The sequence below is a fragment of the Armigeres subalbatus genome, chromosome 2 (assembly GCF_024139115.2).
Source record: "Armigeres subalbatus isolate Guangzhou_Male chromosome 2, GZ_Asu_2, whole genome shotgun sequence".
Classification (NCBI taxonomy): domain Eukaryota; kingdom Metazoa; phylum Arthropoda; class Insecta; order Diptera; family Culicidae; genus Armigeres; species Armigeres subalbatus.
Window position 1 is genome coordinate 2,775,266 of NC_085140.1, and position 27,177 is coordinate 2,802,442.

Consider the following 27,177-nt stretch of genomic DNA (forward strand, 5'->3'; position numbering starts at 1 on the left):
AAATTAACTACAACTAAACATGAAAATCACAGATCGGTGCAGTTTTGACGACGTTCTTTGGTAGTTATTATCGAAAGACAAACATAAGCTATTATGGCTTCCTATTATTATTAATTAGATATGATGAGAATCACAACCTTCTAATTTTAGTCCAAGTCGATTATTCCAGCGCGAACATATGTTCGGAAAGTGTCTGTCCGCTTGCTTGTGTGTCTAACGTTGTCTAATTGCCAATAATGGCACAATAAATGTCTTACTAATGAAGCGAGTCTTAATAATGTACTTATATGTGAGTACTGTCTGATTTCTGTTTAAGTGTATTCTATTTTGAATTCTTAATTATTACTGAGCATTAGGTTAATGTAAACTAACTTATTCGAACCCGAATTCCTATGAAATTTAAAATAGAAAAAATAAGTTCAATAGATTGGATGTAACCTATTCTCGTAAAATCTTACCTCTCATCTAGGTGTCTTCTCGCTCGATTCAGTTCTTCCTCATAGATCTGAGATTCACTTTCCCTAGAGGGAATCTCTATGGAAATAGTATAAAAAAGAATGAAAGGTCAGAGCATTCGAAAATTATGGCAAACAATATATTCCGCGCTGCTTTCTCGACTACAGAATCACATTGAAAATGCTAATTAAGATGAAGTGGATCAGTGAGGCGGGGATGTTCCGGCAAACTGATGGCGCACAAGATGGATGATGACTTAAAATGAGGGCACTCGTGCGCCATCTATCCTACTATCGACTAGTCTATGCGAAGGTTTACTTGTCCAGCTGTCATCTTCTTCTGCCCGTCGTCCTCCGGTTGGGTTGCAGGTTCCTTCTTGACATCAAGCTTGCCGTATTTCTCCTCTAAGCGTCTCATCAGTTCCGAATCATCCACGTCAGAGAGTTCGTCGTCTGAAAAGGGCTCTTCTTCCTCATCGGAAGGGTACTGCCGTAGAAAAACCGAGTCCGGCTCCTCTTCCTCTTCGTAGATCAATTCGTCCTCGTACGACTCATCAGCGTCATCTTCGTCTTCATAAGGAATAAAAAGATTTTCTTTGCTTCCATTGTCCACGTCGCCTTCGGGGGATTGCATGGGAAGATCTTTGTCGGGTAAATCAATATCCAAAACCTTTTCGGGAAGCAAAAACTCCACGTGTTTTTCTTTCGATGATTGACTTGTAGATGCTAGTGCTGCTTCATCAGCAGGTTCGGGTTCGGGATCAGGAATAATGGTAGTTGTAAGAATTTTTATGCTTGCTGTATTTGATTCTATTGGGGAAGGTGCGGCAGGTTTGGGGTCTTGTGTAGGGGGATGCGAATCCGAATGTTGTGAAGTAGGGGACTTTTGAGCCTCACCTTGCTCAAATTCTTCCGTAGAGATCAACGGTTCCTTGTGGAGCCCGTATATGAGTTTGTTGAGCGCTCCCTTGGGAGGCTTTTTCTTCATTAAAGGCGATTCCTTGTGGGCGGTGCTTATGGGAGGATCTTTTGCAGATATTTCAGGAGCAGTTTCAGTAGCTGGTACGGGAGGCACTGGAACCGATTCATTTGTTTGACCAGTCGAGCGATACATTGAGCTAAATTCTTCAAACGTAGTTGGTACGAAGGTACCTATCTCAAGCTCCTGTTCTACCAACTTTTTTTCCTCCTCGTCATATTCTTCCTCTTCTTCGATTTCTTCCAACTCCTCGCTGTAATCGTCCTCCAGTTCATAGTTGTACTCATCATCGCCGGAATAGAGTTCACCTTCATCACCCTCGATGAGAATCACTAAAAGTTAATCAACGAAGCATGGTACGTTGAAAATTTTGGAAACATACAAGTAAGAACGCTATTTAAAATTGATACTCAATTCAATGGTATGGATTATCAGTAATTAAAATAGTGTCAGTGTCACATCCATAGCAAGTCGATTTCCAATCGGAAGTGAACATCAGAAGGCAAATGGACTGTGATCAAGATACCTCTTATGTAAATTGTTTTAATTGAATTTGACCCTAACGAACATTAATGGAGTGAGCGCAAAACACGCGGGCCGACTTCCACCGTGTTGTAGTGGCCATCGGAATTTGTATATAGAGGGTAGAAGGAGATTGAAAATAATAGAGCAGTTATCATTTATCAGAATTGCATAGTTAATATCTTATTTCGTGATTAGGAAACATATATAAATTACGTAACGCTTATGGGGGTGAGAGAAGTGTGACCTTATTGTTCCCATGGGTTGTGATGTTCAATCAACGTAAGCAAAGCTTCGCGGATATACCCACAAAAGCGAAGCTACGATACTTTGACAGTCGACGTCGACAGTCCCTCCGACAGTCCTCCCTCTCTCCTTTCGAGACAGTCGACCAAAAACGTACAACTGTGCGTCAATATGGGATGCTCTGCTGAAACGCTACGACAATGAAGCGTCAACTGTTCCAAGCATTTTAAGATCTTGCACCACTCAAGAAGGAATTGCAGAAAGAGCTTAGTTATCTTGTTGACGATTACCAAAAGCATGTAAGGGTACTTTTGAAGCTAAATAAACCAGTTATCCATTGGGATTTTCATACAAGTTTTTCAAGAGATATCCCATTCGGGCACGACCGAATCCAATTCCGATTCGATTCGCTGAGCTGTCGTGTGCCGGTTTCCCAGAAGCGATTTTTGCTGCAATTGTTTCCGTGATGCATACCAAGGCAAAAATTGTACATCAAAGTACGATTGCCAATGTGGTCATGGAAAACTAAAATTTCCTCCAGTCCTGCACCCTTAAAATACAATATTTTACGACTTTGTCAACTTTGTCGAATTTTGGTAAAATATTGACGAAATATCGGTAAAAGAAGTAACCATTGAAACAAAGATTTCCTCCAGTCCTGTCTATGCATGTCACAAAACGAGTCACGGGAACGTAGCAGTACGTAGAAATCAAGAATCACTGTGCACACTTTTTTTTCGCCAAGATCTCAGCATTTTTTGTTTATTTTTGCCGAGATCTCAGTTAAAACGACGTTTTGGTTGCTGATATACCGTGACCTGCCCTAATTCCGCGCATTGCCTAATACCGTGGATTTTATCCAAATTGATGAATATAGAGGTACTGTCTGTCATACACATCACATTATTTGGCAAAATACACAAATATATATCAGAAAAATGTTAGCGAATTATTATTTGTGGATATTTTTGTGACGTAAATTAGGCGCTAAAAAATAAACGCGAAAAATGTATGGCTCGAACAGCCAAAATTTGTATCCGCTTAGCATAAAACGCTTTCAAGTTATGGTTATGGTTATATTTCCAAGATCTTGTAACTTGATTCTTCATTCAATGACATTTACTACCAATATCTCATTGCCCAGTTTACAGCTGCAAAAAAATGAGCTGGGTACTGATGATATTTACACCAATATCTCAGTAAGCAGTTTACAGCTATAAAAATGAGCTGGGTACTGAAATGGTATTTAAAATGATGAAATTCTTTGCATTTTTTGTACTGACTCAAAACAATTATTGTCGCGAAAATAGGTTATCTTCTTAGCCAGTAGTGCCTAATACCGTGACCAGGCTATACCCTGCTAAATGAGTTGATACTGGGGAAAATTAAAACGTAATAATCACATTGAATACCATATACCACCAGACAATATCGTATAGGTATTGAAATATTCATATTAAATATCTACGACATTTTATGCGGCGCTAGGTTTACTGTGGGAAGCCAATCATTCAGATGAATTATTAATATTGCATGTATTATTCCAATACTTCCACAAAGTAGAGAAACTTCTGTTAGAAGACTGAAGATGATATACAAGACCAATGAGTTTCATACAAATCATCTTCTTTTATTGTGTCGTTCAGTTACACATTTACGAATACAATATCATTTATGCGATATTTACTATTAAGACTATAGACGTAAATATTTTTCCTGTGCAGTTTCCTTTAGAAATGAAGGTACAGTATTTTCAATCTGAATACACAAATCCTCCCATTGTTCTTTAAATCTACTTAGACACTCGATTGGATATCATCTATCTCAAAAAAACCTAAATAAATGTGAAGTAAATTATTTTGAAAAATTACTAATAAACGCTTTTTAAACCGTCAATATTGAGAAATTGGTTAACTTCCCAAGGAAAAAGATTCTTTCCGCAGTAGAGTATCTGTGTAAAATAGTAAATGTTTGCGACGTTTTTAGTATGTATGACCTGATAATTTAATTGAAATTTGTATATGATTCAATTATTTACATACTTTATTATGCGTAATGTGCTCTTAAGCTCATCATTTGAGCTTGTTTGATAGGGCACGGTATTAGGGCAATTTTCTGGCGCGGTATTTGGGAATCTTCTTCGAACATGTACGCGGTATTAGGTATATTCATAAGTAAGTCAAATGTTGAATACTATTTTCTTTCCATTTTTTTTTATGAGTTGAAGGCTACAAACATGTTATCCAGAAAAACATACATTAGGCTCTTTTGAGTGGAAATGCTTAAACCCTCTAAGATCGTTTTTATCTCCATCAAAGTTAATTTCAAAGTTAGTTCTTTGTAGATCTATGCGATGCGTATTGACAATCGGATCATAACTGTGGGTCGTCTTCGTGTCTTATGCAACTTGACCTCGACTTCTGAGTCAAGTACAAGACTTTTATTTCGAAGACGACCACACAATAAATGAAGCGTCGAAATACGTATCTGCAAAAGATAACGAAAATTAACTGGTGGAATTGAAATGGACAGTACTTAATTCGTCTTGTAGACGGTTTAATAATAAACATATGTAGTCCTTCACAACCTTTTACTATTGATTACCATACCGACTAGTTTTCAACATAGATGATTGTTACTAGTAATTGAATTTTATAAAGAGAATTTATTGTGGACACGTCCTTAACCCCACGGTAATAGGGCATGTCACGGTACAGTAAATATTTTGCTGAGAATCCGCAAGCGATTACAAGGGGTCTGGTTGATAACAGTAAAATCCAAAAGTATCATCTTCAAACTGTTATTTGAATATACTGCGTGATCGGATTAGTTCCATTTTGCCACTAGCACCCAGGGACCTCCGGAACCATAATGTAAAGCAGTAGTGAGGACAATTTACTCTCAGTTTAATTGGTTTGAAATAACTCAGCTTTTCTCAGTACATTCCTTCAGGGGCTACAATTAACCCAATGACCAGTCGGTTAACCAAATTTTGAAGAAGCATTTTCCTCTAATAACTGATCATGTGATCCGAAAAAATCATTTTGGCCGCATTTGACCTAGCAACGATTCGAATCCCAGCAAACCAGAAACTTGTGCTAGCACAGTGTTGGAAAACAAAGCAAAGCCATTGAATATTAGATAAAAGGTTTTACTTCTTCATTGGGATCGATAAGAGTTGAAAAGCTAAAAAAAATATTTGTTTTGTAAAATCATTAGTTGTTGGTTGGCATTAGATGATTGGAGAAGCATGTCTATATCCTCAGTGTTCATCACGGATCTTTCCTAAAATTTACCAGATATTGGTCCAAAGTTGTATATTTTCTTAGTCCTGCTGCTTCTAATAGCGATTCCCGCCATCAACCAACTCACTTTAGAGTTGAATTTCTTAGACTCACTCCATAATTGAATTTTTCTTAATTCAAATAGATTTGATGTAAATTTCGGTCACCAATCAACCCACTCAAAAGTTGGGTTTTTCTTGGTGCGACTTGGTTCAATAGAGGTTCCGATCATCGAACAACTCTCGCTTAACTTTTCAAAAGGTCCTAAGTAACATTTTTTTCATGAATTAATTTGAGTACAGCAATCAAAAGCTTTCATGTTGTTCTGTTGATTCCGCTACTCAAAATAATTCATGAAAAAAATGTTACTTAGGACCTTTTGAAAAGTTAAGCGAGAACTCACTTCTTAGCTAAATTTCATTGAACTAACTATAGGCTTAATAATGTCTTCAAACCAGTTGATTCAAAAGTATAATTTATGTCGCTCTTGTTCGCGTGACCAACATCCAGTTTCCTTGGACAGTATGTTTCTTCGGAACTCAGCGGTCAAATCAAAAACTCGGTGGACTGTAATTTCTATCACGTTTTTTCGCAAAAAAACCGTTTACAAGTGAATTTTCTCTACAACACAGTTGTCAAATTCTAATAAGCGTCCCAGTGTAAAAAATATGCACACTCAAACAAAATGAGATACACACTGAGAAAATAATTTAAGCAAATTAACGGTATCTTTAACATTCACCCCCCGGAGCCGGATGGCTCTACTCATCTTCGTCACGTATAGGTAAAATCGCAACTTGGGTGGTCGGTCTCAGATAAACGCCGCTCTTCGTCCTTACAGCTACAACGCGAATGACCCCGTCCTTACCGGGGTGTACTTCCACAATTCTTCCCAACTTCCATGTTTGTGGTGGTACGTTTTCCTCTTTCAGTAGCACAAGAAGTCCTACGCGTAGCAGCTCAGAACCCTTATACCACTTCCCTCGTTTCTGTAGTCCGGTAATATATTCACAGGACCACCTGCGCCAAAACGACTCCTTTCTTTGCTGGATTAACTGATATCTGGTGAGCGTATGTTGCTTCAAGTCAATGTAGGACGGCTCAGCTATAGCCGTCAGCTCTCGACCAACCAAAAAATGCCCGGGGCTGAGTGCCCTAAAATCGGTTGGATTATTGCTCTGCTCAACCAGTGGCCGGGAATTGAGTATAGCTTCTATTTGAACTAGTAGCGTACACATTTCTTTATATGTTAAATAGGCCTCCTTCAGCGTTCTGTACATATGTATCTTCATCGCCTTTACCCCGGCCTCCCATAAACCTCCTTGGTGGGGAGCCCTGGGCGGCATAAAATGCCAGTTTATTCCTCTTGGTTGACAGAAGGTTGCCACCTTTTCCTCCAGAATCTGCGACTTCAACAAATGCAAAAACTCTTGAAGCTCCCGTTTAGCTCCAATAAAATTGGAGCCATTGTCTGAATAGATATCGGATACGTTTCCGCGTCGCCCAACAAATCGTTGCAACGCTCCAAGAAATCCTTCGGTGGTCATCGAGTTCACCAATTCTAAGTGAATAGCCTTGGTGCACATACAAACAAAAAGACAAACATATACATATACTTCCGGATCTTTTCTTCTTATCTGATTTATTCGCTCGACAATTGAAGATAAATCGACACACATATGCAAATATTCTTTGCAGCTTCCTGAAGCTGCTACACGCCAAAATTTCTTCGTATGGGTTATTTGTTTCATCTTTAACCACAGCTACTCCAGCAACAACACTGTTTTCAACACACTGTTCCTCAAAATCTCCGACCTCTGTGGACGGCGCATCGTACGGAACACGAAGGAAATCGGGTCCATTCCACCATAACTCACTGCACATTAGTTCATTCGGTTGCACTCCACGCGAAATTAGATCGGCGGGATTTTCCTTCGTGCTTACATACCTCCATTCGGAGTGTGGGTTCAAATTCTGTATCTCAGTTATACGATTTTTTACAAATATTGACTTCGGGTTTTACTCTTTTCAACCAACAAATCACTATTTTCGAGTCCGACCATAGAACAATTCGATTGATATCGACGTCTAAGGTTTCGCGCACTGTTTTAATCTGTCTGGATAACAAAACGGCCGCACAAAGCTCCAACCTTGGAACTGTCATTTCCGCCGGCATTGCTCCATCCTTCTCCTTCCTTTCTGATTCCTTAAGCGGGGCTACTCGTGATTTACCACAAAGCAATCTCACTTCTCCAACGCCGTCAGCAGTTCTGCTCTTCAGATACACACAACAGCCGTACGCTTTAGTTAGTTAGCGTCCAAAAATCCATGTAGTTCGAACGTTATTGGATTATCCACTGTCACAAGCCTTGGTATCTTCATATTGTTTACACTACATAATTCCGTTCTCAGTTTACTCCAAACCACAAACTCTTCGTCCGGAATCGAGTCATCCCAATCCATATTTTTCCGCCAAAGCTGTTGTAGCACTATCTTGGCTAGCACTACGATTGGTCCCAAAACGCCGAGGGGATCGAACAATCTTGCAATCTCGGACAATACTTCACGCTTTGTCGGAATACCCATGTCCGTCATCGGTTTGACACGAAACATAAAGTGATCGGTAACAGGGTCCCACAAAAGTCCTAGCGTCTTTATAACTCCGTTAACTTCATTGTCTTCGAAGCTGAGATGTTTCTCACGATCCTCAATTGGCACTCCTTTCAGTAACTGCGGATTATTAGCGCACCACTTATGTAGCTTAAATCCTCCCTTGTTTAATAACTTCTGCAAATCTTCTCGCAATTGCTTCGCTTTTTCCAGTGTGTCAGCGCCAGAAAGTGCGTCGTCAACGTAGAATACCTTCGTAAGTACCGCGCTTGCTTCAGGAAATCTTTCACCTTCATCTTCGGCCAACTGAAGAAGACAGCGAGTTGCTAGAAATCCTGCCGGGCCAATACCGTACGTCACCGTTAATAGTTCCAAATCCATTATTGGCTGCGCTCTGTCTCCTCTCCACAAACATCTCTGATACTTCGTGTCGTTTTCATTTACCATTACTTGTCTATACATGCGCTGAACATCCGCAGTAAAAACGTAATTATACAAACGCCAATTCAAAATTATATCAAATAGTGGTTTCTGTACTGTTGGAGCATCCATTAAGATATCATTCAATGACACATCGTTGGTTGTTTTTGCGGACGCGTCAAAAACCACCCGCAACTTAGTCGTTGAACTATCGGGTTTTAGTACGCAATGGTGTGGCAAGTAATATCCTTCTCCCAGCTTAGCTTCATCAGCATCCAAAACTCTTGCATGGCTCAAATCTATGAACTCATTCACGAAATCCGAGTACATTTTCATTACTTCAGGGCACTTCTCCAGTCTTTTCTCAAGAGCCTTGAATCTCCACTCCGCTTGGTCTCTCGAATTCCCTAGTCTATTTGCATCTTCCTTGAATGGAAGCTGCACGATATATCTACCGTCCTTTCCTCTGGTATACGAAGCCCGGAAATGTCTTTCGCAAGCATCATTCGGTCATTTGGTCGTCAATCATCCAAAAACGTTCCAGTAACAAACTCAGATGATCGTCCCTCCTATCGTTAACTTCCGCCTGGCAAATCTTGACGCTGGATACACCTCGATCAGCATTAAAAGATCCAGCCACCAGCCATCCCAGTAAACTTTCCTGCAGCAATGGAAGTTCGTCGGACATCCTAATTTTCCCTGCTTGCATCAGCTCATAGAAAACATCTGCTCCAATAAGCATGTCCACGCGACTGGAGCGGAAGAACCCTGGATCTGCCAACTGAAGCTCATCTGGTATCGGTCAATTTGAAGTGTCCAACTGCATTCCTGGTAGTGCTCCTGTCACGCGTGGTACTATCAAGAAGTCCAAGGAGAGTACACAGTCCGAAGCTCTAGACCTTACGGTAGCTTTGACTCTGAATTTCACTGTCATTCGAGTTCCGTTCACACCAACTACTGGTATGTCTACGCCTTCCTTGCGTAAACGCAGTAAATCACTTATTTTTTGGGATACAAAATTCGCCATTGCTCCAGAGTCCAGTAATGCACGACATCTTTGTGGCACACCGCTACTATCGAAGACATCAACGATCGCTGTCGCCAATAACACCTGCTGTACTGCATTCTGCAACACTGGAACCGCACACGTTGCTACAATTCTCGGTGATTCCTTCGTCGCTGCCGTACCAACAGCAGCCTGCTTCGCCGATGTATCATCTATTGCCGTCTCCACCTTCTCTGGTTTTTCGTCGATATGCATTAGGGGATGGTGTCTCTTCTGACATTCACACAACCTGCTGGTATCCATCTTGCAGTTGGCTGTTCGGTGTCCTCTCTTCAAGCATCCAAAACAAAGACCACACTGCTTTGCTTTCGCATAGCGACTGCTTACGCTCATCTTCTTGAAAGCCTCACATGCTTCCACTAGGTGATCGTTGTCACAAACCGGGCACTTGCTTTGCTGTACTGAAGCTACATGCGCCTTAACCGGAGCAGCAGCAGGAACACCACTCCTAGCAGAACTGACATTTCCTCCTCTTGACTTCCCCGACATCAAAGAATCCTCACATCTTTCCAACATATAACAATGATTTCTCAGAAAATCCACTGTATCCGCGTATGATATCGATCGATCGATATCAACGATATCTATGAACCTATCCTTGAATTTGTACCAATTTTCATACCGACCATCGAAGGTCGGCAGCGGAGTCTGCTGCATCAAAAGTGACGGTACTACTTGGAATGCAGCTCTAGAACTACCAAGCTGGTTGGTTTGAACTTCCATCAACTTCCTATCGATTAAGTGTTGATCAGCAGTTGGCTGTTGTTCCTTTTCAAGCTGATCAATCATTTCTGCCAGCGAAATCCGTACAAACTCATACAATTCTTCAAAGTTTATCAATTTGTCCTCAAACTCCGTTCCCTTTGTAGCATCCGCAATGTAGATTCGGTTCAGGATCGAATTATATTCCGTATATGCATTTGTTACAGTCTCCACATATAATTTAAGAGCGTGTATAGTGAACTTACCAGCATCCTGGTTCGCAGCCTGTATGGCGCGTCTGATTCGTTCCACCTTACCTTGTGTTAACGAGAGACATCTGTCCAAGGAAGCTACTGTTTCCGCCATCTTCGTTTGATTACGACGGGCTTCTTGTTCTTCCTTTTGTTCACGAATATTACCAAAGGGTGTTCCTCCGCTGGTAAATGCTCCTGGTGTGTGGAACACGGACGACGACAATGGAGAGGCAATGGGAGTTGAAAATAAAATCCGCTTCTGCTTCCCGGATCTCAACTGCATATCACTTCACTTCACTCAAAGAGTTTCACTTTTTTTTCAATTTTGGACGAATTGTCACGAAGTGACATCACTCTTCACGAAGTACTAGGGGAACTGTACCGGTTTTGGCCATGTTCCTAATTTGGCCAATTTTGCGAATAACTCCAAAAATAAAGCAATTTGCAAGGGTTTTATTAGTTCTAACAAGAGATATATCCCTCACGATTCAACTCTGCTTTCAACTGATCGATTATTTTGGAAAAATATGTACGCTATTCAGCAACCTAATGCCTGGCCAGTTACTGCATACAGTTAGGTCACCCTGTTTTTTGGCATCTTTACTAAGATAGGGCATCCAGTCAACAGTAGTTGAAGTTTGTCGTAGGGTCAGCTATGAGCATCTCGGCTGATATGCGATCAACCCCAAGGGCTTTGCTCGATTTTATGCTTTGTATGGCCGTTTGAATCTCTAGCAGTGATGCGTCGGATCCTATGCAGAGCATGCCGATGGGTAGCGACTTGGCTGGCACTTGAATAAGCTGTTCGAAGTGCTCGCCGGTCAGTTGGGTCGTTCAGTAGCTGACCATTAGAATCTTCCACAGGCATCGTTGCCTTCATCTTCGCTCCGTTTAAGCGTCGTGAAACATAGTAAAGGCAGCGAATGTCCCTTGTTGCTGCGGCTCTCTCCTTCATCAGTGAAAGAGTCCGCCCATGCTCGCTTGCCCCGTGGCTTAAGCCAAACTACCTATTACTAAGTGAGTGCGTATATTCTGCGTAAACTTTAATATCTTTTTGTAACCGTCTAAGACGAGTTAAGTAACTCCATTTAATTCCACCAATTATTTCGATATTTTTGCAGATACGTATTTCGACCACAACTGTGTGGTCGTCTTCAGTGTCTCGTACTTGACTCGAAAGTCGAAAGTCGAAATACTCACTATGCACTTTTGCGAGCAACGTAATTAGTGAACGGTCCCATAGATATCGGCAATGGATATTATCCATATTACACAGTGCCAAGCGAGAATTCACATAACTATAAATTCATGGCACACAAACTCTACTATCAATACCTTTTTAACCTAAAGAGGTGCGAGGGAGCCCATTTGTGAAAAATTAATAAAAAATTCGTTTTCTCACCCTAAAAATCTACTATTTTCATTGGCTGTTAAACCATGTTCATGTTCTTAAACCAATTTTTAATGAAACAAATGTTATTGAATTGCTACAATATATATTTTGGGTTCTTCAGATTCTTATTTTCAGTTTGAAATTTTAGTCCCTAATATGGTTTGCACCATTGTAATGCATTGTACAAATAATGTTCTCGTTTCAACTGTGCATACGTATTCGTGATTTGTCCCACACGCAAATGTTGCAAAAAAGACATTTCAACCGCCGTGGGAGTGTCCCGACTGTGAAAGGGTCTTAGACCAAGAATAGAAAGGTTGTAATCATCCAGTGATCTTGTTTAATGTCGATCCCGTGAAAAATTTCAGAACCGATCGCTATTTTAGTTCTCTCCCTGTAGAAAACGAGCCAGAGTAGACGCGATGGCGCATTGATTGACATTGATAATAATTGTTATTCCTTCCCGTGAGTCGCGTCACATCAGAGGTGGCGTTTGCTCTTGCGGACACCTAAAAGCGTGTATCTGACCAAGCATCCCTACTAGAGTGTTTTGGTGTTTGCTCTTGCGGATGGCCAAACAATGAAGTTGGTTGCTAATTCTAGAAGGCGACAACGTAAACTTTTTTTTTAATCTTTATTTAGGGGGAAAACGGCTTTGCAGGTTTTGTTCTATTATTGGCAGGGGGTTTTTGTTCAATAAATTTTATGAAATTTGGCCACAATATTCTTGATATGCAAAGAATGTTTAGGCCAAATTTGAGCCTAGTCAGTCATAAAAAACCCCCCTGCCAATAATAGAACAAAACCTGCCAAAGCCGTCATTCCCCCTAGGTGTTTTTTTTATCTTAAAATTAAGTTCAACGCCGTAATCACAAAGTAAACACAGAGATCTACATTATGACTTCAAGTAAGTATGTTCGTCCGTGTTCGTATCTCGAACGCACTCAAAATTATGCGGACAAAGGGTATGTGGCCGCCATCGAGCGGGTGATGTAATTCCAATCAGAAGAAGAAGAATGTGTATATTAGACCTACTCATTATTTTCAAAAGTATTTCAAATCTCATTTGATGTACATACTCCTAAAATGTCATGGACTTGACTGCAATGTATCAAAATGAGTGCAAATAAAAGCGAATCAATGGAAATCCACTGCTAGGTGGATTAACCCGGATTTCTATTTTTGACATTGCTCAATGCAATGATCAAGCATCTTCTTCTTCCAACTAGAACTTAGCCGGCTTTTCAACAAGCAACAAGTATTCTACACGGGTAAAATCCGTTCCCAGAAATGAGAAAATAATTCATGATTCCATGAATCCGTCGTGTTTTCATGCCACGAAAATACATCATGAATATAATTCATGATTTCATGATTTATTTTCGCGTAACGCACCCAATGCGTTACAATTTGCTGTTAAAATCGACAGAATAAAAAAATATCAACAGGAGATTCGAACTCGAGTACACTGAGCGAGAGTCCGGTGTGGTACCTCTCAGCCGTTCCTACTTCTTGGGAATGGAATGTTCAAAGTATAACCGGTTATGCATACTGTCTACTGATGAGGATTTCCTAGTACCATGAATAATGTTTCCTGAAATCATGAATTATAAAAACATGGTTTTATGAACTGACCTGATTCATCATTTCATGATTTTTTATTCATGCCTGTGGGTATGCATTTGTTTCCGTGTATTAGCATTTCCTTAGTTATTTATTGAAAGCTTTTCTATGCCCGCCATTGCATGAGTATGTATCTTGTGTGGCAAGTACAATGGATACTCTATTCCCAGGGAGTCGAGAATGTTTCCAACCCAAAAACATCCTAGACCGGAACGAGATCTAACTCGCCATCTCCGGATTGGCAACCCTACGCCTTTGCTTGCAAGGCTATTGGAGACCCAAGCATATGGTATACTTCATATTCTAAGGTATTTTTTCTGAACGTCCACTCCCATTGAATTCAATTCAATTTCCATCGATTCATTATAGTACTTACCGTTGCCTTCGATGAACTCATCACGATCGCCATGTCCACTGCCAGCGTTGATGAAATCTTCAACTACGGACTGAGAGTGTTGGGCGACTCTTTGCATCGGGCTTAACAACTCTTCAATCAGCTCAGCCTTCTTCGCCAGACTGGCGGCTGCCATCTCTGTGTGCAGCAGTCGTTCGCTCAAATTTGTAGCCAGAACCTTTTCCTGCTGCTGACCAGACGAGGGATAGTTCTCTCGCGGTTGCTGGTCTGTGCTGTCTTGAATCGCGGAACGAAAGCAAGCAGTATTGAAACCAGTTGAAAACTTTGGACACATTTGAACCGTAACAATTACACGAATTCTTCACACCATTCATTGCATGCAGTACACTAGGTAAAATACACTACCACAATTTTATTGTATTAAACACTTTTTCATGTGAAGGACTCGCTCTTAATACAAGGCGCCAGCAGCTGTGTGTGTACCCTAAATATTGCGTAAATATACTACAAACATGTGTGAAAATGTGAACATTGCAATAGAAATGGAAAGTGCAATTTATTAGCGAACAGACACGTGGTTTTGTGTGTTAGAACTTTTAAAATTTGAACTAAAAATATTCCAAAATTGATAGTAAACGGACACCGAATAAAAGGCAGGTGTTAGGCCATGCAACAAAATAGCCACAAAATAAAAACAAAAAACAAATGTTTAAAAGAACCACGATAATAAAACATAACTTATAAAATGTAACATCAAATATTACAAAACAACAGAACATCGAGTTTAAGAGATAAAGAAAGGCACGGCTGACACTCACTCGTTGGCGCCGTTTGGTCTTTGGATGTAGCGTCTGGTGGTGGAGTGGAACCACGTGCGGAAGGCATCAGAACGATTCGAGCAGCGCCAACCAGGGCCGCACCAACCAAGATTTGCACCACAACTGGAAATGTCAGAATAGGCTCGGTCAGCAAATCCGAATCATAAACCGATATTCAAATGTAAGTACTTTTTTGAAACAATTTTCTTATCAAAATAATTTTGAATTGTCTGATTCTCTGCAAGTGAGAAGCAATAAGTTGCACTTTCTCAGGGTCGGCATTGATGTGAAATGAGTGATTGAATGAGCTTGATTTATTCCATTGTGATTCTGTAGCTCTTCAAAAAAACAGGAGAGCGATTTCTCCCAAGCAAGGTCTTGACGAATTGAAATAATACTTACGAGAGGATTCTTCTCTGGGCTCATTTTTCTCTTGTTGTTGCTTCTGCTGACTTCGTTGCTCTTGCTCTTTCCGTAGCTTCGCGAGGTACTCTTCTTCGCCGTCATCATTGTCGACGAAATTTTCAAAATCATCACCGTCGTTATCATCATCGTCATCATTATCGCCGTCATTGTCGTTGTCGGGCTTTCTGTCATTCAGTTGGTCATCGTCGTCCTAAGGAAAATATGATCATGAGTAGACAATTTGCATTTAATTTACTCTTCGAGTTCGAGCAAGCCGAGTATTGGAAAAGAAAGCCAAAACCTTACCTTAGAGTTCTCTTGATTGAAACTCGTTTGTGTGGACACTTCTTCCTTGGGCATGTTCATCATATCAGCTAATTTGTTGTAGTTCTCCACAAGCTCATCCATCTGAGTTTTAAGTACCTCGGCACTAATCACAGCCTCTGCGGGCAGTTCGTTTCTTACGGAATCTTCTATCTTAACAGTCTAAAGGCACGCGTGTGCAATCAAATTTAAACTCAGAACGAACTCATAATCAAAAGAAAAAAAAGCATCCTACCTTTTCAAAAGCAGCCCTTTTTACGATGACATTTTCAGCAGTCTTAACCTCTCGTTTCTGAACCATGTCTAATTTCAAAGTGTTAACTTGATCATTCAAAGCGTTAGTTTTGTTCTTTAATTTGCAAATATTAAGGCATAAATGAGAAACTATTTGTAAAAATAAAACTATACAACTACTAACCTCCTCGTCAAATGGTGCGTTTCCATCATCGTCTTCATCAAACTGGTCATTATCTTCCTCACCATCGGCATCGTCGTCGTCAGCCGTTAGATTGTTAGGTTCATCGTCGTTATCATCATTATCGGCCTTTTGACTGTAAACGACCGGTTCTGGAAATTGAATTATTTATTAATAGAGTCTGCTAACCCAAATTTTGAGCAGTTTATCATCGAAGAGCGTTGCATTTACTTTCCGGACCATTATTTGACAGAAGCCTAACTCATAAGGATTTCTAACGCCGTGTCTTATCAAGTGAGCACCTAAATAGGCTAAGTCAACAACAGATGAGAATTCTTGAAGTGTTACGTCTGTGTGTCTGTTCATAATAATGTCTGCATATTTGCGCCCTTCTATTACATGAGTTAATTTTTAAATATCCGTTGTATTGCTGTTTCCATCATCAGCCTCACCGTTTTCGTCACCATCATCATCGTCATTGTCTTGATCATCCGGAACATCGTCATCCGGATCATCATTAACTCCATCATCATCATCATCATCATTATTTGATTGATCCAATTCAGGTTCCTTCTCATCGTCATCATCGTCGCCAGCACCAGTATCCTTTTCATGATCATCATCGCCGTCACCATCTCCATCGTCCTCATTATTGTCATTGTCGTCATCGGGTTGATCGTCCGTTGTCTTCGCGGTTGGTTTGGTAACTTTACACGCGCGTAGAATAGAACAAATTTTGCTTTCTCAGTAAACACCGGCCAATTGGGGTATGTCAAAAGTCGCACACAACACATCAAAGCTGCAGCAGATGGACGGTATAAGCCAAACGGAAAAGATAAAACCAACAGGAGAAGATGTTTTGCGCTCTCAACAGTTTGTTGTCTTACGCATGGTGTGGGCGGATCCGGAAACGAAGGGAGGATGATGGAGCACTCCAAACACGCATAGAAAAAAAACACCACAGTAATTGGTACTGTGCGACGCAAATACACAAAGCAGAGAACGCTTGTAGCGGAATGCGGAGGTTTCCACATGTACTCACTCGTATGTCGGGTTAAAATTTGAAGTAGGAAAATACCGAATTACCATCATCATTCTCATCGTCATCGTCGGCGTCTTCGTCACCGTCTTCGACGAAATCATCTTCTACTTCTTCATCATCAATATCGGCATCAGCCTGATCGTCATCATCATCGGCTTCATAGCCACCTTCATCTTCTTCTTCTTCATTGTCATTAGTATCTGGAGTTTGATCGGGAAATTGGTCATTTTCCAATGGTTGGGAAATTTTGATAATCTTGTTAGTTCTCTCAAATCAATCATCATAGCAAAGCAGTAAACTTAGAAGCCAATAATGAATCAGTTGTCACAGTGGCAAGTAGGAGATCCAGCATAGAGCAAAGTCACGAATGAAACATTGAATCGACTTACCTTCATTATCATCATCATCCTCTTCATCCGCCTCAACAGCGGCTTCTTGTTTAGCCACCTTCTTCACGGCAACAATTTCTTCGACTTCATCATCATCTAGCTTTGGCAGCTCGCCTTCTTCTTCATCTTCCAAGTCATGCTCATCGTCGTGATCTTCCACTTCAGCGTATGGAGCACCGTCGTCTTCTTCGTCCTCTTCACCGTGGTCATCGTCGCCGCCATGCGCTTCATCTTCGTCATCGTGCTCATCCAACTGGTTCAGAGCTTCCAGAATCTCCTCATGGTGATGATCATTTTCACGTTCTTCATCTACCCAACCGTTGAAGTACTCGGCATAACGGGATTCCGATAATGGTGTATCGGCATTTGAAACGCCTCGGTTTTCCAGAATGATCAATCCGATTAGGGCGCCCAACCCGGTCAGGAGAATGAAGAACACTATTTTGGCGCACCAGTGACCGCCGGTGCCGTGGTCATTGTGCAAATGCATCTGGATGTCACCTGGCTCTTTGGCAACTTGAGCGGCTCCAGCTGTTACCTTGGGGCTGGGGGTTTCCTTGACGGTGTCTTCATCGTCTACAGAAAGGTAGTAAATAGGAATGTAAAATAAGTAAAATGAAACATAATCTTCAAATATTTAAAATGTTGCAAAATGTTGCAAATTTATTCATTCGAAAAATCATTTTTTTTTTCCGAAAACATAAAATTTATTCAAGTTACAGACACATATAGGGGAACTGTTCCTATCTCCATCTCACTGAACATATTCATCTCATCGCAAAACAAAGAAATACAGCACCAATCTCGTCGCTTCTTTTTGCTAACACGCGTGCTGACTGCTGAAAAAAGTCACAAAAATAAGAAACCAACCAAATTCCTTTTCATTCCTTTGTTTTTGATGGGATGGAAATAGGAGCTATGGGATGAAGTGCCGAACCGTTCCCCTATATTTAATTTTTTAAATTTATGTCGTCCGAGATATGCGAAAATTCCTCACTGGACAAACACCCTATATCCTATCTTTCTGCTTATATCTAAGCCTAACAACAACACAACAAACACAGGAGAAATATTTATCCAAATTGGAAGAAAACAATTTTCCTAAGAATGTTCGTAATATAAGCAGAATAATACCCAAAAAATAACCACCACTTATTAATAGAGCTACAACATGTGATCTTTTCCGCGTGCTCGGCTAACGAATGGCCGGCATCAGCTCACGCGCACATCACCATGCCAACGTGGCAGCTGTGCCTACTTTTTCGCAACGGAATCGCGTCGTGATGCCGGCACCGTTCGTAAAACTTTCACTCTTCTTTTATTTCGCCGCTATTTGTATATTTTCCGTCTTGATTTGACAATTATCAAACCATAATGCAAATCACTGTTGTTTATAGACAGCTTTTTATAACGTCTAAGGGAACATCCACAAATTACGTGACGCTTAGAGCGGGGGGGGGTTGACTGAAGTGTGACAATCCATACAAAAGTTTTCAATGATTCATACAAAAAGTGTGACATAGGGGGAGGGGGGTTGAAAATGGCCAATTTTTGCGTTACGTAATTAATGGATCTTCCCTAAACTGCAAAGCTGCACTTCGAGAAAGAGTGGTTTATAAATAAATGAAATAGGGAAAATAACGATTTTGACAAACGGTTATTGCGCATCAGCACTCCCCTGCAAAACCATACCAAAATTTTGTTTTACCATGTTTAACTGTATTCTCCTAGTATGAAAAAAGGTTACTGTTGAGATTCACCTACCGAATTCTTGGTAAACACATGTGCGCTAAGACCCATTTCCACACACATCGTAATCTTATAATAGGAGCAATCCTACACAAAATACCAGTAAATCGGTAAATCCTTTCGGGGTTTCTTCACCTCAATATTATTGTCCATGTTATGCTTTCATTTTGCTCAATTATTCGAATGTTCTTCTGAATGATTTGCCGGAAATATAATCATTCAAAAATTTATGAGTTTTTTAGATGGAGAACAGAATGTATGGAGACGCACGATAGGTTGTGATCATTCTCCTCAGAGCACCAATCGCTGATTATAAAAATTGATTATTAAAATACCAATTTAAATAATAAATAATTCTGTTGGATGCGACATAATTACGATTGAGGTTATGACCGTTAACACTTGATAGACCAGGTGGTCTAATTCCTGATTTTTGATACAATTTCCGTCCGTCTATTTCCAACATTATTCTTGCTGTTTATAACTCAGATATTTAACTTCGACACTCAATACTGTTATCGAGAGATAGATACTGATCGAATAATTACATAGTAACGATCTACAACACCCTCCCCTAGGCCATTTCAATGTGGCGCATCAGAAGTCTATGATCCTGGTGCCAAAGGTAATTGCACTCGAACAAAATAATGCGACGCCTTTTGCCTCGTGGCGATGAGGACACAAACGCCGTTAGAGAAACAACGAGCAATTTGTTGATTGTTGACGGTTTTTTTCTCGTTTTTAGCTAGTTATTTGGTTGAACGGAAATGTAGGTCGTCATTTGTCCGACAAGCAGTTATCCGGTCAGAAAACGAATGTGATTTATTTTTCTCGAAATGCGCAATCTACTTTTTGCTAGGTATTTTTTTGCGCATCTTGTCTCAACTGTCATACTAGGATGAATCGCAGATCTTCACGAATGATCAAAATGTTTTATGAAAAAAACCTCTAAGAAATTTTTCCTTTTTAGGAGTTACAAATTGTTTCTCATATTAGGATTTGCTTTGTTTTCGGAGTGAAATGATAGCCTTCGGTACAACTTTGTTGTACGAGAATGGCAAAACGTAGCTAGTAGACCCGTAAGCAGAGGCAATTTTGATAATGTGTAATCCAATATACATACTAATGAATAAATTTCCTTTTTGAGCTTTCCAAGGGATGGTTTCTTTGAGGAATCAATCAAATCATTACAACTCAAATCCATTACAACTGTGGGGAAGTGTACCGATCTACATGGGTAGTATTCCAAAAATAATTTCGGAAGGCATTCCTTATAGAATTGTCAGAATCAATCTTAGAAGAGTTTTTGAAGGAATTTCCAGAAGAACTCCTTAAAAAATTTCCTTAGGTCCTAGGTAATTTGGACATTCATTCAGAGATTCCTCCAGAAAACCCTCCGGAAAGGCCTTTGTATTTTTTCAGAAATTCCTTTGGAATTTTCTCCAGGAAGTCTAGGACGAAATTCCTTCAGTATACCATGAAAAATTCCTGAAAGGAATAACTCCGGGAAGAATTCTAATTTGGAGGAATTTCTAAAGGAACTTTCGAAGAAATTTCCAAAGGTATTTAAGTGTTAAACCTATTTTAAATCAAAAAAACATTTAAACAACAGCTTCGTGGCCGTGCGGTTTGCGACGTCAATCGTCTAGACGCATGTGCTGTGGAGTGTGGGTTCGATTTCCACCCCGGTAAGGGGAAACTTTTCGTAAAGCGAAAAGTTGTCCACTGGTTCACTGGGTGTTGTGTGAAGGTCCTGTCCGTTGTCTCATGCTAGATGTTAAGTGTTCAGTCTGTGCGACCTCTGGTCGAAGACGGTGATTCTGTCTTTTTATAAACAGTTTGAAAAAAATAAGTAATTTACAAACGAATTTCTGAAGAGATTCCCGAAATAATTCATAAAGGAATTTTTAAAGAAATTTCCTAAGGTCTACAAAATATCTTGAGGATTTTCCAAACGAATTTCTGGATTTGTATCCGAAGTACTTTCCAATGAGCTTATGTGCTGTGATGCGGCAATGTCCTAGTGGAGGATGTAATGTAAACTTTTGCTGAACAGATACAAGCTATACTGCCGCTAATCCCAAGTTGAGCACATCTGTATATGGAGGTGCTCGACTCGCGGTTAGCGGCAGTATAGTTATTAGGATGTTTAACTGTAGCTAGCAATTATTCAAAAAACCTTAAAATTCATAAAAAGCATGATATGCCTTTCCCCGTGAAGGTAAGGTGGTAAGGCCACCTGGAAAGCCGGCAATGCGCTGGCACGATACCATGGTGTTCTTCTAAAAAAGCGAGTTACGATGTTCGGTGCTGCAAGGACACGCAGCTAACCTTGAGGGTGCGTTGTGCACTGGCCCCCCTTTGAAGCATTACTTTCTGGTTGTACCGAAGGGACTATGGGCTTGGCGGCAATGGAAACGGTTTAGCGGGTCGGGGATGTAGTCCTGCCTCCCTCGGTGATCCCTAACCCCGCACTTCCTGGTCAACCCAGGATGTCTGTTGAACAGATTCCCCCTCCATTGTTTAGGGAAAAAAAATAGAATGTGTGTACAGCATAGGTTCTTAGTCATCGAAAATCAACGCCAGGGGCTAAATTGCTTTCCAACAGGCCAATCTGATCCTAAGTTTGTCACCATACTCAAGCAGTGCAAAGATCTGAAAAGATACCACTGAAGGAAAGGCTTGAGAACCGCGAGAACAATCAATCAAAAAGGCCATGTACCATATTTGTCTATGAAAAATGTAGTAAAGTTAACTTTCTAGTAACTTGGCACAATCATTACCAATTTGTTCTTCCAGACAAATGTGAAGGTTATCGAGAAAATGTTTTTATCCAATGAAAAACCCTTAGAGAAACGAAGGGGAAAGAAACAATTTATTTTTATTGATTTCATCATAAATGTCTTTACACATATTTTTAACCCTCTACAACCCAAATTTTTGTTTTCGCTCAAAATCACTATTTTGCTTTCTAAAATCGATCTAAACACGGTTTGGGCATTAAAAATTTTTAATTCGCGATTTTATCAATTTCACACTTTGATTTTTGAGAATTTTGTTTTACGAGTTTTTTATCCGATTAAATAGTTTCTTGAATCCATTATTTTTTTGATATGTTTATTTAGAGTTTAAAAATTCCTATCCAATGCTGACTTATTGCAATTTTTAAATTTTGAGAGTTAATTTTTCGTTTTCCGTGTAACGAGTTGGATAAATATTTTAGAGTGTAACATTCACCGCTATAACCTTTTATTGAATACGGTAAGTTGTAGAAACATACTTTTAATATTTCACTCTTTAAAGGTATACGAGCGAAAACACGAAAGAACAAAATAGTACTCAATTTCCAATATTTTTTTTTATAAATGTGTAAAACTTTTAAAATTGACTATTAACCACATTTAAATTATAAGAAATTATAAGCATACTGAAAATAGTCGGAAAATTGAAATGCATGCAATGTTCCAAGCAAATTTTGAAGCATCCTATACATAAGAACCATTTAAATATTGTGATGTAAGTTTTCTGAATATTTAACGTCAAATTTGGAAAATATTTTTCCTTCTATTTTGGGCAGGCATTGCAATTTATCCCATCATTCGATCTTCTGAGCAAAGATACTGATGATATGAAGGGATATCGATCTTAGTTATCTATCTGCTCAGTAAACAAAGTGCAATGTTCGCCATGGAGAAACATTTTTTCACTGCTTTTGTTGTAGCAACGCCCTCGCAACGTGAACAAACCCCGAACAGCACTGGCTATCAGGATCATCATCAAATGCTCAAATGATAATATCTTTCCAGAGTGCTCTTCGATTAGGGATAATATCTTTGCAGAAGCAAAGATAATATCCTGTGCTCAGATGATATTGCAATGCCTGATTTTGGGTCAGAAAAATTGCCTTGCCCAAATTGACCATTTTTACGGCGTTTTTTTCTTTGAAAAATCACCTTATAAAAAACGTAGAACTATTAGATCAGTCCATATTTCATTGGAATTGTATAGGAATGCTAGTATTGTCGTCTAGAAGTGATTGCAAATATGTTGCGAAGGTAAGAAAACCTCGAAAAAGTACAAAACAAATTATAATAAATTTATACCAGCGTGGTATAAAAACCAAATAACTTTGGGGTTTGATATTTGTATTAAATAAAACAAAAAACATGCTAAATAAGTGAAAACGAGGGCTCGACATTTAGTTGACGATTTTCGGAGTGGCACCCTGTGAATTTTAAATGTTTTGACACCTGCAATGCTTGGTAAATACGTTTAATGACCACACAGAAAAAATAATGAAAAGTAGACAGCGCGTAAAATTTGTCATGCGGAAATTTACGCTATTCTTCGCTGAAATGGTCCTCTTCCTAACAAGATTGCTTGCAACTTGCATGCAATATAGACGATTCACGTCTATTATTGTATACATTTAGGCTGTATCCCGTGTGGAATTACGCTAGTAATGACGTTCCATTTATGTGCATGATTTTCAGCGTAAATTTCGGTGGATTTTTCTATCTGTGCACATTCAATGGCTTTAGTGTAGATATCGATGAGAAATTTGAAGAAACTACTTGAAACTGCGTTGTGCAAACATCTCTAAACCATGTGAAGGAAAAAATCCTAAAACATGACTTATATTCCATGAAATCGGCAAAACTCGACACTAGAAAAAATAGACAAAATAATGAACTATACGGAGCCACAAACTTGTAAAAAAAAAACTCAAAATATTAAAAAATAAGTCTTCTGTTCGAAATATGTATTTCAAAAAAAAATTGGAACAGTCTATAGCAGACTGGCGCATTTTAAACCGAGCTCCCCACCATAGTCTCCGTGCGTCTACACGCTGATTGCATGGATAGGGCGAATCAAGTCAACAGCTGATGGAGGTGCGTGGTTATCGATGCTGAGTACCGTTCGCTTGCTTAGATAGACGTCCGAATCCCCGCTGAAAGCTCGCCTTCTTTTTCTAAACCTTGTAGGCAGACCTGGTACGCACTGTACCGTACGGGACGGCTCGCCTACTTGTTCTTATGTTCTAATCAGCATGCTGCGACGCAGCAAAGCTGAAAAAATAAAAATGACAGTTGTGCGTTGCTTCCGTATCGAATGGTGTGCTCTTGAAAACGCGAGTACTTTGAAAATTGGATTCTGTGAGGAGTGGCCTTAATGATCATTATGCTGCTCAAATGGGTTGCCATTATAACAACTCATTCGAGTGATATAATGAAAAACCAACATCAGAATAGTAGTTACATGACTACATTTTGCTGAATCAGCTTGGGTAAGTGTGTTCTCTGCGTCACGTAATAAATGAAAAAACAAAAGTTCAGATTGTACTTGAGGATTGAACTAAAACACATTTGGTTCGAATATAGTTCCATTGTTTATAAACCGAACTTAATCATTTTTATGAACTTGAAAGTTCAAGAGCGTTGTTTATTCCTCTTCATCTGAACTTTAAAGTTCACGTTATGCTACTTAGAATTATTGTTTCGAACTTCTAACATGAAGTTCGGTTAATGTACTAGCCGAACCTCTAATCAGCATTAAAGATCAACATCATTCCGAACTATAAAGTTCACACTACGGTACTTTGGAACTTGCACCGAACTTCTATCTACAAGTTCCATCATAGCAATAACCGAACTTGTTGTCAGCACAAAAGTTCACCAAATAGTTGTTGTTGTATTTTATTGCTCTTTACAAGTACAAAAAAGTTCTGAACAATACCTACTTTGTAGGAACAAAAAAAATGAACTTTTCAAATGTTATAAAAAATAATTGTTTATTTTATTATCATCGTAAAAAGCTTTTGGAAAAATGGGAAGCTGAAAATCAAGCTGCTCTGGAAGGTAATAAAATCTGCATTTTGTTGATTGTACGCTTATATTTATGTACTAATTGTACCTAGGAAATCAATAATCTGTCCCATTTCAAGCCGTGTCGGTCATAAGAAAAATAAACACAGATCTTCCGCAACCTACATTTCCAGCCGAAAACACCAACCAAGATGGCAGGGATCTCGAAGATTTTTTGGAAAGTGAAAACCTCGGTGAAAACGATGACGCTGAAATTGAAAATATAACGACGAGCGTTGATGACTCATCTGATGAGTCATCGGGAATAGATCAATACACCGATGTGTTGGATAACATGGATTTGATTGAATGCATCAGGTATTGGGCTCTAAAAACCAATCAATCACACGAGTCTATTAATCTGATTATGGAAATTATTAGAAGAAAAACAGATGGGAAAAGATTGCCCCGTTCCGTAAGATCTTTGTTAAAAACATCTCGCTACATCAGAAATAATTAAAATCGCTGGAGGGCAGTATTGGTACAACAACATATTGGTTAACATTGATGGGCTACCCCTGTACAAGAGCAGCAAAGTACAATTTTGGCCCATTTTATTCAATATTACTGAAATGCCCGAAATTGCACCTATGGTAATTGCCATATTTTATGGAAAGACTAAACCTACCAGTCTTGATGATTTTTTGGATCAATTAGTGGAGGAACTGATCGATGTGCTCAACAATGGCATTGCGATTAACAACTGTAGGTGTTCAACTAAGGTGTTTTATTTGTGACTCCCCAGCTCAAGTTCAACTATCGCTTCATGGTTTGCCGAGCTATATAATGTGGCACGATTACATGAAATCTGGTTGTTCTCCGCAGCAACATAATTTATTGCCAAGAATGATCATGTGAAATGAATTAGACTGTACCATTTTGCTACTAATTTTCATATTAAAGCCCATTTTTCGTCATTGCATAGCGTGTGTAACTCGTTGCAAAACTTGATTTTTCAGCACTCATAGTATTTATCCAAGTCAGCAAGCCTCGTTCAACGTCCAACATACAACTTGTGCTGATAAAATCATCTTTTTGTAACTAGTTGCACAAACTACTAAGTGAATTTCAATTTTATATCTTCATTTCGGCTCACCTACAACACGGTAGAAGAAAACCAATACAGCAAGATATTGACAGAAGTGGTTGGCTTCCTCTCCAGCTCCACCCCTGCTGTCGCCAGCATGGTGGTGACTTCTATGCGCGAAAAGTTGTAAAAAGAGAAAGGTAAAGACCAAAAAATTGAAAACGGTCAGAGGTGAACCAGCCTAGGGCTGCAAGCATCTTTAATAAAGAATAAAAAATTAAAAACGGTGAAAACTTTTTTTTTGTTTTTTTATAGGGACACGGCAGGTATTTTCGTCTGTTCGTCATAGTCTCGAAAACCAATAGAAGAGACGCTTTTTTGTAAAACTCATACGTACCAAATCGTAAGCTCAGGAGAAACGTTCTGCTATAGTTGCTTTCGTTGGTTTTAGCCGGACGGAAATACCTGCCGTGTCCCTACCAGTTGTACAGCGGGTTGCAGAATCCTCATCTACCGAATATTTTTCGATATTTTTAATTTCGTTAAAGTTGACTTCTGGTGTATCGTTGTTAACCTAGGGTAAAATGCCCAATAGTGGACCCCCAACCAATAGTGGACCCTCCAGACATTTTTTTTTCATTATTACAGCACAATGGAAATATTTTGCTATGAAATTCCATCGGGAGAACCTACCCAGCGCCGTAGCGTGTGGTTGGCCAGGTTGGCCCCCGCCAAGGGCGCCAGGCCTTTAGGGGGCGCCGAAATCCAGAATTGAACTATAGGAAATGATGACAAATCTCATCAATCTCATTTTTCAGGGGGTGGATGAATACCACTTGAATTTTCTTCGATTTGTTTGTAATTTGCTTGGTGAGGGTAACTCATTGTTTTATTGATGCTGAGGGTCTCAATCGGCTAAAATCGATACGGAGGCGGCGCACAACTGTCATTTTTGTTGATTTAGCTTTGCTGCGTCGCAGCATGCGTGAATAAATAAAAATGACAGTTGTGCGTTGCTTCCGTATCGAGTGGTGTGCCCTCGAAAACGCGAGCACTTTGAAGCTTGGATTCCGTGAGGAGTGACCTTGTAGACATTTCCCTCGGGGACTAACATCCGCAATCAACCGTTTGACTTATTTTCGAAAGGACTTTTTCCGTCATTAATTGATACAGGTAACAGAACGTAGGCTCAGGCCTCAGGGAGCATCTTCACTGACTACTTTTTATAATTTACT

The 27,177-nt window shown here is 39.7% G+C and overlaps 1 protein-coding gene across 1 annotated transcript in view; it reads right to left on the reverse strand.

Annotated features, from left to right (window-relative positions):
* Window positions 1–27,177, reverse strand: part of LOC134217470 (uncharacterized) — a 35,862-nt gene that overhangs the window by 4,252 nt on the left and 4,433 nt on the right. The window contains 11 exon segments of the mRNA XM_062696242.1: window positions 463–534; window positions 775–798; window positions 801–1,187; window positions 1,353–1,766; window positions 13,931–14,185; window positions 14,728–14,850; window positions 15,130–15,343; window positions 15,875–16,023; window positions 16,324–16,578; window positions 16,958–17,113; window positions 17,303–17,878. Of these exon segments, the coding sequence (XP_062552226.1) occupies window positions 463–534; window positions 775–798; window positions 801–1,187; window positions 1,353–1,766; window positions 13,931–14,185; window positions 14,728–14,850; window positions 15,130–15,343; window positions 15,875–16,023; window positions 16,324–16,578; window positions 16,958–17,113; window positions 17,303–17,878 (2,625 nt within the window).